General features: G+C 40.0%; 1 protein-coding gene across 11 annotated transcripts in view; it reads left to right on the top strand.

The window, feature by feature from the left end:
* Positions 1–21,379, top strand: part of LOC139445707 (6-phosphofructo-2-kinase/fructose-2,6-bisphosphatase-like) — a 102,984-nt gene that overhangs the window by 25,679 nt on the left and 55,926 nt on the right. For 9 of the 11 annotated variants that reach the window (XR_011651880.1, XR_011651878.1, XR_011651876.1 and 6 more), the window contains exon 1: positions 18,627–18,809. The exons of 1 other annotated variant lie outside the window; for it this stretch is intronic. Coding sequence is in view for 4 of the 10 variants with exons in the window: in XM_071226908.1 (XP_071083009.1) it covers positions 18,767–18,809 (43 nt within the window). In the remaining 6 variants the exon portion in view is untranslated. Of the gene's footprint in view, positions 1–7,127; positions 7,233–18,626; positions 18,810–21,379 lie in introns of those variants that run through there. One more of the 11 variants, XM_071226909.1, reaches the window with a different exon arrangement.

Below are 21,379 nucleotides of genomic sequence, written 5' to 3'. Positions count from 1 at the left end.
GACTTGTAGAATGATGGTCTGTGTTTGTGGAGACTGATCTAAGGTGTAAGAGGAAGCAGAACATATTTGGGTTATGGAAGGGTTTCTTAGCTTCAATACAAGCATGGATATTTCGACATGAATTTGATTCCTTATACCCATATGTTGAAATAAGTGTAATTTCTGAAAAAGTTATTCAAAATTGTATCCAGTTGTAGGGTCCATTCATTGAGCTCATTTCTTATGTTCTCTGCCGTGATATTGCTGAAATATTGCTAAAAGCGGTGTAAGACCCAGGGGTCCGGAAACCGTCATATGCGCCGGACATGTCCGATTGGGAATCTCAAATGTCCGGTCTAAAATATTGCTTACCGGACATTTAAATTTTTCTGTCCGGACATTCTTAAATTTTGACCGGACATGATCAACAGTTAGGACTGAGCAATTTCTGTCTGTAGTTGTAACACAATGAAGATTATCTACACTGACAAGCTTTGTTTGTTTTGATTGCTGTAAATACATCGTACCTAGAATGATAGTCCAATCGGTCAATCACTGTAATAGGCAATAAACTGAGTTGACACTGATTAATCGAGGATTTATTACTGAGAACATCTTGTTGATTTGAGTAAAATGTGTTTACAACTGTACAAGAAGCGAAAGCGTGACGACAGCCAGTCGACCGATGCAGATCAGTCGAGCGGATCTGCCAAACCCTCAAAGTCTGAATGATCATTTTGTAAGTCGTGGCTAACGACTTTCACTTGGTTGACATACAACGAGGATTTGCAGATTTGATTGTTTTCAGTAGCTAGTCGTATATTGAATCTTGATTGACCGCCATTTTGCTTTCTCGGACGATCGATATCAAATTTTTTTATGGTCAATAATTAAGTACAGATGAAAAAGTATTCAAATAACTACTGCTATCAACGATAGTTTAGGATTTATGATTATATTATCTGTCTTGTTTTTAAATAATCTTTAGTTTAGAAAAAAACTTTTCCCGTGAGGTCACGTGATAACCAAATATGGGATAATAGTCTCGATCCAAATGTTACAACGCGTACACTTGAGCAGACTCATGAATATTAATTAGACCGTTCACAACGTTGACAGATCGTTATTATAACAGAAACAAACGGATGTTTTCCATATATATCTAAAATGATATTATTTGTTATTAATTGTCCGGTGAATTAAACAATTTAGATTGAAACAATTCATAATTCATCATATTATGAATACGTAACAACTTGTAATTTGTTTGAAAAAAGTCGTACTAAAACACGCTGTTTGAAGGGGGCGTGGCATAAATGTAAATGTCCGATTGGGATTTTAAATTTTCCGGACCCCTGGTAAGACCACATTGAGTCACTCATAAGCACATGATTTCAGTCATGATTTCATGAATGCTATTTTTATCCAGGGTACTTCCATCTTCCCGAGGCAAAGGAGTTTACTGACTATAAAAGTCCAGTTTCCACCCTTGCCGAACTAGGCTGGTATTATGGAGTTACGTTTTGTCTGGGCTAACAAGTCTATGCATAGTCCAATCAAAATCGGGCACCGAAATCAAAATCTGGTTCATAAACTGTCGTGCAGATTTCGATCGATTGCAGGATTTGCAAAGCATGTGCATAGCCAATTCGTTGTCAGCAGATATTTTCCAAATCCGTTCATGTTTTTAATCAAGGTGCTCACGTGATTTGATGCATTTAGCGATGTAAGACCCATTTTATCACAATATAGATTTTGATTATCGATCAGATCGTCCTGACTGGGCGCCACCTTTTTGTGTGAAGCAAACGCAAGTGATAAGAGAGGTGGAATCTGATTGGTCCACAGGAGAGGCTTAGAAGGGACATAATTGGTAATAGCCACTGGGGGCACAACGGTCGAGCCCAGTAATTCCAGCCTTGTTCGACAAGGGTGGAAACTGGACTTTTAAGGTCAATTAACTCTCTTGCCTCGGGAAGATGGGGTACTTCTGACATAACAGAATGTGGATGTAATACACTGGATAGTTGAGGAACAGGTGCATCACTTCAGTCTTTGCTTCTGCATTAAAATGACATGCTGTGATGTAACTGGAATCCTGTTGAACTCACTCACTCTCTCTCAATAAAATATGAAAGGTGGTGAATATTACCAGTTCTTCAAATCTGAGAGAATGATGGGATAATAACATTGTGTCATTGACAAAACTGAGACACTCGTAATTATGTGATCATGACAATATGCAGAGCTCCAGATAACTTTTTGAGCAATTGAGTTTTCACCCTGGGGTTTCTATCTCAATTGTGTTTCTACATTTTTCATTGGGTAACCGATATTTTTTTACTCATGTATGCATCACTCTATTGTTTTTTTGCCAAATTAGTGACCATTTTAAGATTTAAAAATCAATAAATAATGTTTTAGATTTAAATAACTGTTCTAAGTATATGGGCTTGACTCGGAAAGTAAATTAGCTCGTAATTGTGTTTCGGAAATTAGCTCCTTTGTACGCATGCTGAAAAAGCTTTATTTGATATTTTTATACATTTGAGTTTTTCACTTAATGCATGCGTTTCTGTATGCAAGTCAATTGAAAGTAATTGGGTTTTGAATATTTTGGTGGGGTATTTTACGCACATAAGCTCTGAATATGTCAATGACAATTCTGAGACACTCGTAATCATGTGATCTTGACAATATGTCAATGACAAATCTGACAAGACCATATTGGAGAATGTTAAAAGTCCTTGAGTTGACACTGATTATAAATGTACACCATAACGTGACACTTCCCATGCCACATAAACCAAAACAAACTAACTATGTCAGAAGGTTAGCAAGTTTGAAACAATATTAGTCTCGAGGACAAATTCTGAGTGTTATCAGGAGATGGCCTTCAGCCAGTGATAAAGTACTGGAGTTAGTAAGCACTGAAATCATTCTGTGCAAGTAGTCTTTGGATCATGTGGATTGCAGAAGTGTTTAGATGTGCTTAGTACCGGTAATAAACTGGAGGTGACCGCCTGGATGATGACTGGCCCAAACTTGTCCTTCCTCATCAGCGTTAGGATTCGAGTGTCCCTGTACCTTTCAGCCATTTGATGTTGACATTATGTGTCCATATAAACCTCGGACTCATTATCCAATTCTTTTAAGTTTGTGTTTTGAGAAACATATCAACATGGAGAATGTGTAGACATGTAAACAAACACAAAGGGTCCCTGTGGGATTTCGGGTTAGAATTGGTCCCTTCAACCTGAGCTGGTTGCAAGAGGCGACTAATTGTACCGGGTGGTCAGATTTGGTGGCCTTGTCAACGTCACTGTATCCTGACCGAGTTGCAGTGTTGCTCATTTGAATATCGGTCACCAGATTATTTGGTCCAGACTTCACTACTAACAAGCCTCCTTAATGATGCTGAACAATAGAGACATACTCAAAATGTTAAGAATACCCATTTTGTTTATCAGACCGAATGTTTAATATCTTACCATATTCGCCATATTAGCGCCCTGCTTCACTAAGCCTTCATGACATATCTAGATGTAATTTTTATAATATCTTGTATAAGACTGAATAGTTACACAATTGTCCATATTTTTCCTATGTGTATTACACATTTTTTTCAGAAAACAGCAACTCATAAGGAGTGTGCAATTGCCTAGTAACTATCATTGAAAAAGTTTTAGATTCACTGATGTTTGAACTTCGAGTTTGTTCACTACCATTTGATTGCTGAAATAAAATTTAACTTCTTGTGTACGGTTTTAATAAGCAATTTTCTTTGTGCCCAGGACACTTATGTTGGGAAATACGGTATGCCCCATTGTTGTTTCTTTGAAATCATATTTATTTGGGTTGCACACTGGTAAACATAAATATTATGGTATGATATAGTTGGTATGTATTTACATCTATGAACATTTAAAACAACATTTAGATCTAATTCATTTCATTTATTCAGCAAATTAAAATATTTGCAAGGTTGGCGACTGTCTACACATGGTATAAAATATTGTTGAATGTAGAAATATTCGAATGCGGTAGAGTATATTTAACAGTTACAGTGTGCTCTCTTGATCTTCAATGATGCACACTCTCACTTACTAAAACATATAAGGCCAGATATAAGATACAGATTGACGTGGTCTATTGGTCAAGAGGCAAAATTAGGTAGAATAATGTAGTTGATTCCACAAGGTCAATTCCCTAAAACAAGCACTTGGAAGTAAGGTTTCTGCCAAAAATACCAATGAAACAACTTTTTAATGCAAATGCATTTTTCTTTTCACATTTGCAATATTTAGGATTAATTTTTGTTATAAAATGAGAATATGTCAAAAATAGGTGTCTCAACTTGTGTTCAGTCGCCTGCACTTCCACAGAAATAGCATCTGCTTCTCTTTCGAACTGTCAAATAAAACAAGATTGTACCACAAAGGTTGGTTGGTTTGTTGTTTAACACCGCACTCAGCACCATTCCAGCTATATGACGGCGGTCTGTAAATAATCAAATCTGGACCAGACAATCCAGTGACTGATATCATGAGCATCGATCCACGCAATTGGGATCGATGACATGCATCAACCAAGCCTGACCACCCGATCCCGTTAGTCGCCTTTTACGACAAGCATAGTCTCCTTTTACGGCAAGCAGGGGTTGCTGAAGACCTATTCTACCCTAGAATCTTCACGGGTCTGTACCACAAAGGAAAGAATTGGGCAGGTGTATCATATCATCCATTATACAACTGTATCAAAGAAGCACAAGACCTTCAAACACTGCCAGGTTATTGAATTGGCCTTCCACTGCAGTTTATCATAACGGTTCATTGTCTGTGTGAAAATGGTTCGATAAAAAGCATGAGAAAAGATTGAGAGTCAACACAACTCTCTGATTGGTGAAAGTAAACAGATAAAGATATTTGACAGACATTGCTGAGTTTTAATCCATATCAGATGAGAACTGTGTCTAAGGAAAATCCTTGAGAGGAAATTGTCTGAGTATTGTTATCAGCAGGTTATCAGAGAAAGAATACAAATCCTGACAGGCCAAAGATGTTGGTGTGGTTCAAGGCAGGCACGTATTGCAAGAAAAAATAGTCAGTGATGAAAGTAAATTGTGAATGTTTCTATGTTTAGAAAATGGGCAAAGAATGGACGCCCCAATGTTTCCATACAGCACCAAGTTGGGGCAGAGCAGAAATAAAAATGGTTAATTGCAGGGGTGTGCATTATGACCGGTATATCGGAGGATTGCAATACCGATGTCAGCAATACAACCCTTGTGTATCAATATTTTCCAATACAGTCACAGAAGAATGAATATATTATCATATATTATATCTATCATCTTGGGACATTTGGATCAACAGGGTTCCTTGACATTAACATTGCATATTGATGAAATAATAATATGAGTTAGACTCATTTATCCATACAGTCAAAACCCATCTTGCAATCTGATGTCTGGATTATTGAGTGAAGCAGTACCATCTGAACAGTACAAATAGGTATAATTTGGGCCCAAAACATATTTACATATACATCTCAATACAGGTCTCCGAATTGCGATATATTTTGCAATATGACTTATGTGTCAACACGCCAACCTTACTTAACAGTATGTGGATAGAGGCTGAAATGACAATATTTGATCAGTCATTGCATGCCATTGCCTGGATGGACAGTGCTTCTTCTTGAAAACACCCTTACACATCATTCAAGGGAGGACTGTACTGGTCTCTCAATACATAGATCATGTATGTAAGGTATGTGGTGGCCAGCCTAACGTCTGGAATCGAATATAACTGATATGTTTGGCATCTGTTAAGAACAGAGCATCATCAGACAGTAGCTTATAGACTGAAGTTGGTTGAGGGTTCGGAGGCTGCTGAGCTATCAGGCAGGTGTGGAGTATCTGTGTCACAACATCTCAAACAATTACTATTCCATCCCACAGACAATCAGATGTTAGGGGTGAAACGATATATAGGTGCACTGCTGCATCATGAATTTAAATGCGACGATATGAAACATGTTTTTCTCCTTCAATACAAGACACCACTACCTAAAATATATTACTCATTGCTCATTTAATGCCCCCCCTCCGCTCTCCGGGGGGACGCTATACCACGGTCTTACACATGTGTAAAATTACTTATGTTAGTAAATGTTGTGCATGTGAATGGGGTATTACTCTCAATAATAACCTCTATATATGTATATATGTGAGAATAGTGAATTATACACATTACTATTGTCACATAATGAGCAAGTGTCACAAAAGGCGAATGGACTAATCTCGCACCTGTGCTGAAAAATATGACTTACACCATATAGATTTCTAATTAATCAGTATGATGATGAATCTAGAAAAGACACAGGTGTGTGAAATCATGGAAGCTGGTTGGAAACACCATATGCCATTTCCACTGCTTCAGACTGACAATTAGGGGCCTGGCAGGATTTGACAAATCCTAACCAAAACAAGGAAGTGAGAAAGTGTTTGATTGATAATACTTGGGATGTTTCCACTCAAAAGTGGCAAATTTCTACTAGTCCTTAGGATACCATTACTATTGGGCAGTTTGGCAAGGACTGCAGAACTAGTGCCAATTTCTAACACTGGGCTATTTGTCCAGTGGATCAGCCCTGTGTATCCCTGCCTGGGTCACAGTAAACCTTCATATGAATCAAGCTGCTACCAGACAGGATCCTGTTTTCACAGGTATACAGCTGAACATCATACAGGTGTATATGAATTTTTGCCGAGAATGCATATATAAGCGATTGTATTATTCAGATTTTTAAACAAGATTGCATGTAGTTTGTATGACTGATGTGCAGGCAATAAAAATGTTGCATTTTACCTGCACTGATGTGTATGAATGCTGGATGGGACACAGAAAAGGTGAGTCAGTGTGGAATCACTGGCAGTTCACTGATGACAAGTGTCCTCGCTCTCCATGTCACTAAAACATTGGGTAGAGGGACAAGTCAGTCCTGATAACACCACTATAATGACCTACATCCAACCATCCTGCTTATATTAGGGAGTGTATATATCCAGTGTGTTCTGTATTTGTTGACGTGACCTTGGGGTCAATATCACTCTGATATGCCAAACATAGCTGTGGTGACAGGGCTGTGGTTTTTATCTTCAGTGCAGTACATTCAGGTGTCTCCGTCAGTCATAACTGTATCAACTCTTGCCATGAACACAACTAAGCACTGTTTACTTCTAACACAAGGTAACCTTTGTTTTTTGTGTATGGCTTATTGTAAAGATTATGTTAACTTAATGTATTTGTGTGATCAGATCTCAAGGTTAAAATACTGCGTTGTGATGGTATTTTGTGTGTCCAATATTAAGGGTAGTGTTCTCAGGTTATATTATCTCTAGTTTAAATAATAAGGATATTATCTCTAAATAATTAGGATATCCCTTACATGTAATAGAGTCTCAGAATGACGTGGACGCTAATCTGGGCCAGGTGACACATCATCTGTGGACATGATTGGCCAGGTATTAGCATGATTCCAGAGATTTATGTATGCCTGCTTATCGGACAACATTTGGACCCAGGGTTTGCAAACAAATTCAGTCAACATCTGGATTTAATATTTGTTTTATAATAGCTATGCAGAGGAGTCTTGTCTTTCACTGATAACAGGACCAATATAGAGGTAGTGGCTTAGTGCTTTGAACTTTATTGTATTGAATCCAATCTTAAATTCAATGTTAAGAAAAAAACTCTGAACATAGAAAATAAGAACTTTGAAAAAAATCCCAGTTTTGAACAAAATAACAATTTTCCCATTTTGTGTGCCAACTGCCAAGATCGTAGGTTGGAATCCTAGGTATATTTCTTTAATCAGAAACAGGGGCCCAATTTGGAGGGCCATTTTTTTAGGGTCCACTGGCCGTGATATACACGGATGTAACTAGTCCTGATAAAATATTGCTGCATTACTTAGAGCTGAGGGAGACCGTTCTTTCTTGGGAAGCAGGTAAAGTACCTGACATGTCCACTTGATAGTAGTGTTTTGCTCTGTTCAGTGATCTTGAATTGGTCATTTGCACTGAACTCTCTTACATCTCCAAAATACTAAATATTATCTTTAATTTCTCCAGTCTTCATTGATAAGCCTTTGAGAGACGTTGATGTCATATTGTCTATTAGATATTTCACTGAGAGCTGTGCATGCTCCCGAGTTTTCTGAGCTTGTATTCTCACCACTGTGGGTGATGTGAATGTATCAGGCAATCCTCATAGGGAATCCTGTATCAGTGAAGCATTATGTGACTGCCTTTTGAATGGGAATCATTCATCTCATTTATGACTACAAATATTTCTACTCCTATGATGCCATCAATCAATAGTTTTCAAGGTATTTTCCAGGAGCTTCAAATACTCTGACAGTGATGTGTTCATCAACATTTTATGGGTGCTTCATTCGTGGCTCACAGTGCTGTGTTTGATACCTGTATATATTATACATATGTATCTGTGCTAGGAATGTTTTGTTTCTGGAGATTTCAGTTTTCAAAATATAGAATGAAAGTGAATTCATCCTTTTCCAACACTTATACTAATGAAATATGAAGTATATTTTATTATGTATATGTACTGTTGATAAAATACTATAGCATTCTGCAAATATGCTGTGCAACTTTTAAGCCCTTGGCTTAATTATGGATATTGCCTATTTTAATTGAGTAGCATTTTATCCAAATTTAAGCCCAGGGCTTAAAAATGAAAACGGACAAAAACTTGATAGGAAGAATGAATACTCTAGGTTAAATGAAACAGTTATCACAACTGAATGAGAGGGCAACACTTTAACATAAGAAATGATTTTCTTTTTGAAATCGAAAATTATGAGTCAAGAACACCTTCGAAATTGCAATGACACCTGTCAAAAAAATAACAACAAACCAATATCTCAGTTATGCATGTCTGTCATATGCGTTTAGATTGTCACATTGAGTATCCAGAATGTCACCTATGTGAGGGGTCCTTGCCTTGTAAATGTGGACAGGACTAAGGTGCAACATTGATGTAAATTGACCTTATAGAAGCATGATACAACCCATGCTGAAGAACATCCATTGAGGGAGATCACAACAAACATTTTATTTTTCCATTTTTAAGCCAGTGGGCTAAATAACAGGGGGCTTAAAAATATGCAGTCACCGTATGTAAGTATGTATTTCATTAAAAAGTGGGAGTAAATTAAAGGTTTATGTAGAATAGATGGTTGACACCAAATTGAATATTTCTTTTTCTTCCCCAAAATGTCATTTTGTCAAAGTTTGTGATTGCAGTTGCCCATATCTTGTATTAGACATATATCGCTGGAATATTGCTGAGTGCATCATTAAACAACATACAAACAATGTAATAGACATAAATTCTACCGCTCTCTATGTACATAGTAATAATGTATACTTATATTGCACTAGCCTCTATACACTCGGTGCCTTCTCTAAGCGCATTATTACCCCAGTCCATGTACACTCAATTTTCATTCTCAGCTACAGCCTGTTTGACTCCAAATGAGAACGATGAATTGCAAAATAACCCGAAATCCAGAAAAGTGTATGAAACATCAATACGGTACTTGACCATGAATACCCTGTACCCAACAAAATCTGAATTTTGTTTATTTTAAGACCCATGACGGATGAAGTTCTTTAAGAAACTATCATGTAATTTTGTATAGAAATGTGTACATGACACGTAGGGGGACAAACCGTGGAAGGCACAGTGCAAGCACGCATTCACTGCACGTTCAGTGGTAGGGGAAATGACAGAGCGTTAGAGGGGCCGTCTCCTGATAATTTCAGTCGCAATCTGACTCGCTCATGCGTCAGAACTGCTGGTGCCTGAACCGACTGCCACTATTATAGGTTGGACTATTGCTGGACGTAGTCCATCTCGTGACCAATAACGTGGCTCTATCTCGTCAAGACTGTGGCCACACAACACATCCATGTTTCTACTGTTACCCGACCAAGGGATTCCTTTACAAGTTGTTCAACGTCTCATAATTTGAACGTTGTGTTCGATCGTCCAACGTCACCCTTGACGATGCCCCATACCAACTCGATTGGATTCAGGTCGCAGTGATAAGGTGGCAGTCGTAAGACAGCGTGACCCTGACCCCTGATGTAACTGTCAACTTTATACACGGGGTCAGGTTTCATAGTTTTGATGATGTCATAGAGCTGTGGTTTCGTCGCTCGAGAAGGAAAGGTAATGTTCCTCCGTTGCAGCCAAGTAACCATGTCTCCTTTACGGTTATTAGAGTTTGGAGTCTTGCTTTCTGGATCCTGCACACTATGATACGGTGCATTGTCCATGACGATGAGAGACTTGGTAGGCAAAGCAGGGACTAATTTATCTTTTACCCACCCTAGAAATACATTGCCTTTCATTTCTGTGTATTAGTCCCTGTTGTCTTTGGCCTTGGCTCTAAAGACGAGGTCACAGTCTGGGAGAAAACCCTGACTAGCAGAACCAGCATGGAGAACTATGAGTCTTTCACCCTTTCCCATTGGTAACTTTCTACCAGACTCCTTACAGTCACCACTGGGTACCTACTGACTGCTGGCTGACGCATTTACCCATGTCTCATCTAAGAAGACGGGCTCATATCCTTCTTCACGTTTCTGCTTGATGGTACGAAGGTAATGATTTTGGAAACGAAAAATGTCAGACCGTTCACACAACACAGCCCTATTTTCTCCAGTTATCTTTTTGTATTTGTAACCACATGTATGCAACAGCTGCCATAGTTTGTACTTTGTAACACGTAAATCATGGTCAGTTTCAAGGTGTTTCTCCAAAATTCTTAGGGACAGGTACTTATTTTCTGAGTGCAGTTTAACAATTGCACGTCTGACTTGATCCCTCTGAAAACTGTCTAATTTATCAACCTTGCGTGGTTTTGACATGTTCCCTACCTCCTTGGCCTGACTATTTGTATCTCGTCGACTAACAACATTTTTCAGTTTCTGAGGGGACATACCAAGAGCTTTTGAAGCTCGTTTCAAGAATTTATTAATTGCATAAGAAGGCTTTGCTCTTTCTGCTTCACTTCTAAAGAAATCATACACATATAACATGAACTGTCTAACATCTGCTGAGTTGCGCATCTTATCATTGAATGAACACGGTCACTGTGTAGCACGTGCAGACCGAGCTTGCGCTGTTCCTTCCACGGTTTGTCCCCCTACGTGTCATGTACACATTTCTATACAAAATTACATGATAGTTTCTTAAAAAGAACTTCATCCGTCATGTGTCTTAAAATAAACAAAATTCAGATTTTGTTGGGTACAGGGTATTCATGGTCAAGTACCGTATTGATGTTTCATACACTTTTCTGGATTTCAAGTTATTTTGCAATTCATCGTTCTCATTTGGAGTCATGGGGAGTATAAAACTCAAGCTGCCTTGTTAGGTGCTGGAAGGGTAACAGTGACATTACCATCTCATTCTACCGGGTACCCATTTTCTGTGTAAAACCTGTGTACACAGGTAAGGGCACAGAACTAAAACTGATTAATAGAAAGAAGGAATTGGCTATATGCTGAGTGTGGATAACAATGTGAAACCTCAATGCATTATACTCATACTGGTTAATTGTATTTGAACTCTTACCATGGTGTGACAGATCAGGTCTCTCTGTTGATGGTCAATAGTTGGTCTGCTCCAGATGTCACTTTGCAGGCAGCCATGGAAGACTGTAGCTGCACTGGAAATATGATAGATTGGGTCTCTGTAGATGGTCAATAGTTGGTCTGCTCCGGATGTCACTTTGCAGGCAGCCATGGAAGACTGTAGCAGCACTGGAAATATGATAGATCAGGTCTCTCTGTAGATGGTCAATAGTTGGTCCGCTCCAGATGTCACTTTGCAGGCAGCCATGGAAGACTGTAGCAGCACTGGAAATATGATAGATTGGGTCTCTGTAGATGGTCAATAGTTGGTCTGCTCCGGATGTCACTTTGCAGGCAGCCATGGAAGACTGTAGCAGCACTGGAAATATGATAGATCAGGTCTCTCTGTAGATGGTCAATAGTTGGTCTGCTCCGGATGTCACTTTGCAGGCAGTCATGGAAGACTGTAGCAGCACTGGAAATATGATAGATCAGGTCTCTGTAGATAGTCAATAGTTGGTCTGCTCCAGAGATTGCAGGCAGCCATGGAAGACTGTAGCAGCACTGGAAATATGATAGATCAGGTTTCTCTGTAGATGGTCAATAGTTGGTCTGCTCCGGATGTCACTTTGTAGGCAGCCATGGAAGACTGCAGCAGCACTGGAAATATGATAGATTGGGTCTCTGTAGATGGTCAATAGTTGGTCTGCTCCGGAGATTGCAGGCAGCCATGGAAGACTGTAGCAGCACTGGAAATACAATAGATCAGGTCTCTCTGTAGATGGTCAATAGTTGGTCTGCTCCAGATGTCACTTTGCAGGCAGCCATGGAAGACTAGCAGCACTGGAAATAAGATAGATCAGGTCTCTCTGTAGATGGTCAATAGTTGGTCTGCTCCGGAGATTGCAGGCAGCCATGGAAGACTGTAGCAGCACTGGAAATACAATAGATCAGGTCTCTCTGTAGATGGTCAATAGTTGGTCTGCTCCGGATGTCACTTTGCAGGCAGTCATGGAAGACTGCAGCAGCACTGGTAATAAGATAGACCAGGTCTCTCTGTAGATGGTCAGTAGTTGGTCTGCTCCGGATGTCACTTTGCAGGCAGCCATGGAAGACTGTAGCAGGACTGTGCAGTGATAGAAACCAACAGTTATAGTCCACTGTTCCTTATAATGATAACATAGCACAACCCTTAAAAAGATCAAATTTCTACTAGTCCTTATGATACCTAATAACTAGTGGGCAGTTTGGCAAGGATCATAGAACTAGTGCCTATGTGAATATGTGAAAATATGACAAGTCATAGACACTGGTTGGTCACTGCTTCAGATAGCACTTCAGACTGTGGAATGGTCACTGCTTCAGATAGCACTTCAGACTGTGGAAATAACAAACAACTAATTGCTCTAAAAACACCAACCCTGTTCAAGTCATAGGCACAGGTAACATGCTCTCTGTCATGTTCCGCTGTCATGTATTTTTCCTGTGGACTGTCAGCTGCATTCTTGAGAAGCTGGGATGTTCATTTGGAATCCTAATGCTCTTAGCTGAAATAGGGCATGTGAATATTGCCTGTCATGGCCACTTTGTTCATCCAACCATCCAGTTTGGCCCTATTTGTGTGTGTGTTCAGCTGGTCCAGTGATTTATAATGCAGACAATTTACAATCTTACAATCTTCTCAATCTAACTGGTTTGAAAATGATGGTTCAGATCTGATAAGGATCTTATCTTTTAATAGGGCAGGGCTATATAGTTATACCAAGGATTCCGTCCATCCATCCATCCAAGGACATTTCTTTGCGTGAACTAATAACTTGAAAACTTATAACTACATTGATTCTTTTCAAACTTGTTGAACACATTTTATACCTTTTCATACCTTAAGGAGAAGTGCAATGCGAAGTGCGAAGCTTGATTTCAATATTTGGATTTTCTGAAAAAATATAGCTTTATAAATTTTCTTAAACAGAAATGTTTACTTAAGCATTTGTGTTACCTATAACTTGAAAACTATGCATGGATTCTTTTCAAACTCAGGGAACAGTTTCTATACTCATGGAAGAGGTGCAGAGTTTGATTTTGATATGTGTATTTTCTGGAAAAAAATTAATTTTTTTCATGTTTTGAACTTGAATATTCTTTATGCTTCAACATTTGTGCAACCAATAAAAACTACTTCATGGATTCTTTTCAAATTGGGGGGGGGGGGGGGGGTTACAGTTTCTATACCAATAGGGGAGGTGCAGTTAAAAGTTTGATTTCAATAAGTGGTGTACTTGTATCACCCTTGCGAGCTACAGGTTGGATTTCCCCGAACCTCTTCCATTCAAGAAATGATGTGACATCAGATTTGAAGGTGTTTATTCTGTAGATGGAGGCTCTCATAAAGAGTAAAAGGCTGTAAGAAATATAAACACAAATTGTTGCTTAACCTGGTTGCTGGCACATAGTATACTGTGTTTAACAAAAGGTGTCATCATTTTAGGATAATTAAGGTAGTTTGCTTCACAACAATAATAACTTTTTGTCCAAAATGCATTTTAACAGATTTTAAAGACACATTACAATGATAATTACATAAGAAGTATCCTTTCACATGTTACTTTTATCTGAGAATAGATTTTTAGGGAAATCTTCCATATAGATTGAATGAGACTGTATACGTATATTCAAAAGACACAAGAAAATTTAGTCACAGTGCAATGAGTGCATGGCTTGTCAAAGCGAATTCATGATACATTACCCTACAACAGGCCAATTCCAACCAAACAATTCTAACCACACTATAGTGTAAATACTGCCAATACTCAAACTGTATGTGTCACATGTGGTCAAAGCCTAATTTTCCTCATTGTGAAAGCAAATGGCATGGTTTGTCTAGCTCATCATTACACAGCGAAAACTTTGACTCATGCACAGAAGAGCTTTGACAGCCAGGGAGCATACATTGTGGAAAACTGTTACGCTGTAACAGCACCAGTGGATTTTCTGAAAAACATTGTTTTTTTTATGTTTTGAACTTACAAATATGTCAGAGTCTTATAAGTTCAGGGGTATAAGTGAGTCCTGCTAACTTTTTGTCTTGTTTTTTTGTTTGTTATTTCTTAAATTTCCTTTTGCACACTGATGGCAACATGTTTTATTTTTACATTCAATTTCTTAAAGTTGTTTTTCTGCTCTGCAATGTATACTGTAAATCTTGATATTAACGCGAGCGTGAATTAAATGCCAAAAATGCGAGTGGTCTTTGCTCGCATTATTAAACATCGCAGAAATACCAACTTAGACATACACTATTCTATTCTATTCCATACTTGGAGATTTAACGTGCGCTTTATGCATGTAATGAATTACACTATACTACTGTTTTATTATTGCGAGTTTTGCAAACGAGACTCAATCGCATAAATTAAAAACTCAAAAATAAGTATAAATAATACATACATGCTTTATTCATTGCAACACGTCATCAAATGTTGAAATCATCAACCAGAACCACAAGTTACTCAATAAGTTAAAAACACAAATGAATGCAGAATGGTCACACAATACATCACAAATGACAGTGTAAACAGACCAAATAGTGTCCCTGTTAACCTCACAGTAATCCTGCCTTCTTCCAACCTCGCTTGATTGCGTCAGTGTCCTTTGCAATTTTGTCCACACAGGAAACAAGCCATCTTGCATGAATCGGTTTCATGACACTGGTCAACTTTCCGGCCAACTCAGATTAACTAGCTTTGGAGAGAAGCTGTCTATTGTTTGGTAATCGAGGTGTCATCTCAACACGGCAAATCGCAAAAATATCTCGTCGCAATATTGTCTTTGGTGTGGTATTCGCAATACTTTACAGCGCAGAAATAAAGCTGTTTACAGTATATACATACAATAATATGGAAAAACTTGGGCATGGGTTGGAGTGGGGGGGGGGGGGGGGGTCAAGCGTGGGAAGGCACAGTGTCGGCTGGCGAGCAAGGTGTCTAACAGCAGTTTCCTGCTGGAAGCCTCTTCGCGACTGACTGCCTCTTCCCTGGGGTCTGGCGTCTTGAAGCAGTTCTTGGCGAGGAAGGCGGCTGAGTAGGTACCACCTGAGGCTTGGGCTTAGTAGGAGCTTTGGGTAGGGTAGGGTAGGGTAGAGGGTAGAAGTGCTAGTCCTGTAGGAGGTCTTGAGGGAGTAGTCCCCAACCCGGTAGGCCAGCAAGGGCTCCAGGATGGAGACAAGCTCCCTCGGTAGCGACTTTGAGAGGTCTCTCATATCAACTAGTAGGTTGCGAGCTTGGGAGGACACGTCTGGTCGAGCCGAGTGTCCAAGCCGAGAATGAGAATGAGACATACGCTTACTTACTTACTTTGGAGATTTAACGTGCGCTTTCCGACTGATGCGTATTTTGCTGAAAACAAACAACTATGTATTCCACAGCAATGTCATTCAAACACTAATTACATCTTGTGAATTGTCACTGCTGGGATCAAGACAAGCGTTCTACTCACTCATGTCATCACTGATCACACCTGCAAGTCTAGACAGAGGCCACCCAACACAGTATCTTTGTGACTTCATCAAAGGCTGACACGAGCCAGCGTGCACGTATTGTTTAAGCTGAAGTACTCTACTCAGCGCTAATAAGCGGTGCTATTTGGTGTGTGATTGGATTAATGTAAGGTTGGATTAAGGTGAGGATTCTCCTGTAAACCTAACAGAGGACATTTTGTTTAGATATAAATCCACTGATGCTTGAGAGGAGGGGGTGTCGCATTCATATTGAGTCACAATTTTGGCTAGGGGCCAGCGGTCGTGTTCTTTTGGAGACGCATTAATTTCACGTTTTACAGTATTTAGTTGAAAGTGACACACCTTTTGTCTCATCATTTAACCTCCACAAGCTCCATACAGGGATGTCTTGTCATTTGATATGCACATGTGACTCATTGATGTGACATATTTGGCTTAAGTATACCCAGATTCTCCCCAAGCTCCTTTCAGCATGTTCAGGGATGTCTTGTCATTTGACATGCCCCTGTCAGTGTGACATTATTGGTCTATGTGTACTCACCTCCCCCATCCCTCCCCAAGGTCCTTACAGGAATGTTTCAATCTCTACCAAGAGAGAAATGTATGTGTTAGGCGTGATTCTTTGTAGTTTACTGCATTCTGTCAAGCTAAATGCTTGTTCTTGTAATCGATTCTCAATTAAATTAACTGTTAGCTGACAGCCATATTGGGGTTTCCCTGCTGTTTAATGTCCGACAGTTCACACAGGGGAAGTAATACTGTCACTCTTCAGTGTACAGCAGGAGACAGCAGTGAACACACTCTTCAGTCTACAACAGGAGACTGCAGTGAACACACTCTTCAGTCTACAGCAGGAGACTGCAGTGTACACACTCTTTAGTGTACAGCAGGAGACTGCAGTGAACACACTCTTTAGTGTACAGCGGGAGACTGCAGTGAACACACTCTTCAGTGTGCAGCGGGAGACTGCAGTGAACACACTCTTCAGTGTACAGCAGGAGACTGCAGTGAACACACTCTTCAGTGTACAGCAGGAGACTGCAGTGAACACACTCCTCAGTGTACAGCGGGAGACTGCAGTGAACACACTCTTCAGTGTACAGCGGGAGACTGCAGTGAACACACTCTTCAGTGTACAGAGGGAGACTGCAGTGAACACACTCTTCTGTGTACAGCGGGAGACTGCAGTGAACACACTCCTCAGTGTACAGCAGGAGACTGCAGTGAACACACTCCTCAGTGTACAGCGGGAGACTGCAGTGAACACACTCTTTAGTGTACAGCGGGAGACTGCAGTGAACACAATCTTCAGTGTACAGCAGGAGACTGCAGTGAACACACTCTTCAGTGTACAGCGGGAGACTGCAGTGAACACACTCTTCAGTGTACAGCAGGAGACTGCAGTGAACACACTCTTCAGTGTACAGCGGGAGACTGCAGTGAACACACTCCTCAGTGTACAGCGGGAGACTGCAGTGAACACACTCTTCAGTGTACAGCGGGAGACTGCAGTGAACACACTCCTCAGTGTACAGCGGGAGACTGCAGTGAACACACTCTTCAGCGTACAGCAGGAAACTGCAGTGAACACACTCTTCAGTGTGCAGCAGGAGACTGCAGTGAACACACTCTCCAGTGCAGTGAGTGAGTGAGTCGGGCTAGAGCGCTTACCCCTCTGCCACTGAAGCTGTAGTTGAACTATTTACACTCCATACACTGGTTGCCTGTTGAGATCCGGGTTAGAAAGGTCTTTAGCAACCAATGCTTGCCAGAAAAGGCAATTGTGCTTGTTGTAATAGGCGACTAATGTAATCAGGTGGTCAGGCTTACTGACTTGGTTGATACATGTCGTCGTACAAACAGATAACCTCAGATATTTGTCTCGATATATTGCAGCTCAGAAGACACTCGGTTGAGATTCTGGATTTATGCCATGACTGATAACAATAAAATATAAACACTCAGATAGTGGGTTGTATTTTGTGTTGAACTCTGTGATAGCATTATCCTATTATTGTTATGCTGGAAAACATTTTCAGAGCAACTAGCAAACCACATTCTTTGGCCGGAGTAGCTGCCTTGTATGGTGCTTTTTGCTTGAGAGTGTGTGCTAGACTTCACACTGCAGCAGTGGAATTCCCTTTTTGCCCAGATAATGTCTTAACCACAGCTGTTATATGCAAGGAAAGTTGTTCATAAGAGGGGGAATCGTTTTGTTTCTTTACCGATACACCTGGCTGGTCGTCACATAGGGTGCTTTTCTCTACAGACAAATCCATAATATGTCCCTTTCATACCGGCAAGCCCACTTTATTGCTGCTTCAGTGAAGGCGTGGGTGATAATGTTTATTCCATTACCTAGCAGCAACCTGGCCCCCCTTGTAAAGTGAATGGACTGCCCTGACATTCATTTGGCCTTGTACTGCAACAGCAAGGTCAGTGCGGTACATGTTTACAGCAGTCAGCTGAGTGGTGACTAGTTCAGTGAAGTACTTGCTTATCACTAGCTGTTACCTAGAGACAGTAGTGTTGGAGGACATCCCTCAGTGAACCTGCCCCTAGCTCAGCTGTTGCTGTCAGCATGTTGAAGTAGAAGCACAATGAGCAAAGCGTGGTGTGCTGACCCAGGTCGCTGGGGTACAGGTGAGCTAAGTTGCCGTACTCTTGCATCAGTAGTGGAAGGTCCTGTATAAAACTGCTTTGTCATTGTCGAGAAATGCCATCTGCCCTCTATGCTGAAAACTTCATTTCTCTTCACATGCCTAGTCACCTGTCTATGCCACATGCCAACACGTGCACTTGGGATGAAGTTAGTCTTTCAGCTCAAGTTACCCTGTGTGAAGGGTGTTCATTAAGGCAGCGTTGTTACCAAATCACGTGTAGGCTCAGGCTTACAGTGTTTCTATCTGAGGATCCTCATCACTTTAGATTGTACCACTGGTAATAATATTTTACATTGACATGTAACTGCAAAAGGGCATGAGATTTCTCTGCACACATGAACTGCCCTCTTTCTTATACCAATGTATTACTTTGAAATTATCTCTGGTTTGTTTGTGGAGATTGGCTGCTATGAGATTAGTTTGAAAGGTTTGAAGTTCAAATGTGATATATCTCATCCACAAGCTCACTGCATATCAAAATCAAATAAGCCTATAAACATGCTTACTGGGAAGAGCGGAAATAGAGAGAAGAATATTCACTGGTCTTACAAAACAGTTTTTTGCCATCACCGGCTTCAGACTTGACAGCGTATCGATGTAAGCTTTGCTATTTCAGTTCGTAGCATGACAGTGATCAGTTTTGAAACATGTTGAGGTGTTCTTCACAGTATCAATACATTTGAGGGCTGTGTTGAATTGTGGAATCTAAAGTGTATTGTTACATGTGTTAGTGATGAGAAATACATACCACCATAGCGATAGTTGCTAAGATATTGGCAAGTGAACAATCCCAATTAGCACTCCTTCCGATTGATCAATGTACACAAGACTTATTTTTTCGCGTATATTACGCACTCGTGTGTTATATGCATTCTTAATTATGGGCAATTAAATTCTGGAAAAATATATCTGTCGCATATAAACATTTCAGTGTGTCAGCATAAACCACGAAATTTATCCTTCAACTGTCTTTTTTCCACCAAAATAATATTCTAATAAGAGCCCCCTATTTCTAATTTTGAGAGCGCCTTCACAATCCAATGTGATCTTCAAAAGCTTCAGCCAAATTAGTCTGTCATATATGAAAGGTAAGTAGACTAAATGGACATTGGCTGGGCATTGTGTGTGACGATGAACCATCTGAGTGCACACTATGTAGTGTTACCTGAATTAAGTAACCTAAATGTAATCTAAATGTTGAAAGAGAATCTAACACTGTCAAGTCCTTGGGTCTATTACTGGTATCTATTGTTTGATAAGTCAGAGCTGAGTTAAGTGTGGTTTCCATATGTGTTATTACCCAGTGTGTGACGCTTGGCCAGGTATGCTTCTGAAACCAGCATCCTAATTACAGGTAATAGGTTACTGGACCTACAAATATTCAAGTTAATGGAACTCCAGGCTCTGTTAGTGAAAATATTGACCTGTGTAACTGTTGTTGTAGTTTCCTTCTATGGCCATTACTGATGCTGGTCAAGTCATGACTGCTTTAGCAAGTGATTTAAAGGAAATGACAAATCTCCCTGCTTTTACAATCAGCTGATAATGGCTGGATCAATATACATGGTGAGTCAGATCAATGCAAGGTCAGCCAGTCTGTGGCTTAAAGGGGACTAGACTCAATATAGTTGGCAGTCCTTGCAAGTCTCATCAAGACACACTATGTATACAAACTCGTAGTTTAGCTTTATCAGTTTAGAAGGTAATGATTAGCATAGTTACACAGCGATAATGCATCTGTTCTGTTTCTAGCTGCAATATCTATCCCTTGACTAGAAATTGGCACAAGGCCGTGGCGAATTATTCCCAGCCTTCGAAATTCATGTTAGTCCACTAGCCCAAGACAACTAAATTGCGGTGAGGACATGTAAAATTCCAGTGGTGTAGTCCTCATTGGCTAGCTGCATTTGAGAGCTATAATTCCGAAATAGTTCTCAATGCTTCAATTTTGCTATACAAATGGGAACTGAATAAAACTGACAGAAAATGTAAAATTTGTGTTCATCAAGCAGGACTAGTTTCAACTTCTGAGGACAAGATTTACACTAGTCCAAGACTGGTCATAAGAAAAACAAATTTCTAAGGCTGAACTACCGTTGAAATCATATAGCGTGTCTGAGTCAGTTGGTGTATGACCGTTTTAAACAAGAATGTCAGTTGTATCAATGTGTGTTAGCTTCATGGGTCAAAGCTACAATCAATTCAGGTTGTACACAGCTTCGGTGAAACCCAAAAGTAATGACATACAGTTGAAATGGTGGGCCAAGGAGTTATATAGTTGTGTAACTGTACATCCCCTGTTTGCCTCCACACCAGCAGATGGTGCTGTCGGCCAATAAAACATCCGTCACATTCTGCCACAACGACACTTCATCAATATGACGGTATAGCTAAATGTGGTCAATACTCACACGGGAGCATGAACTGTTTCAGTTCACCGAGCATCCATATGTTTGTGTTGTATCTTTCAAGTAGTGTTTGGGCTTTGCTCAAATCATGAATCTGTGGTATGGTAGTCTGTTCCTGAATTGTGCAGTGTTCTGTAATACA

The sequence above is a fragment of the Haliotis cracherodii genome, unplaced genomic scaffold (assembly GCF_022045235.1).
Source record: "Haliotis cracherodii isolate W230 unplaced genomic scaffold, xgHalCrac1.p SCAF_6, whole genome shotgun sequence".
NCBI classification, from domain to species: Eukaryota; Metazoa; Mollusca; class Gastropoda; order Lepetellida; family Haliotidae; genus Haliotis; species Haliotis cracherodii.
The sequence above is the reverse complement of the archived record's forward strand: the minus strand, read 5'-3'. Positions and strand labels throughout refer to the sequence as shown.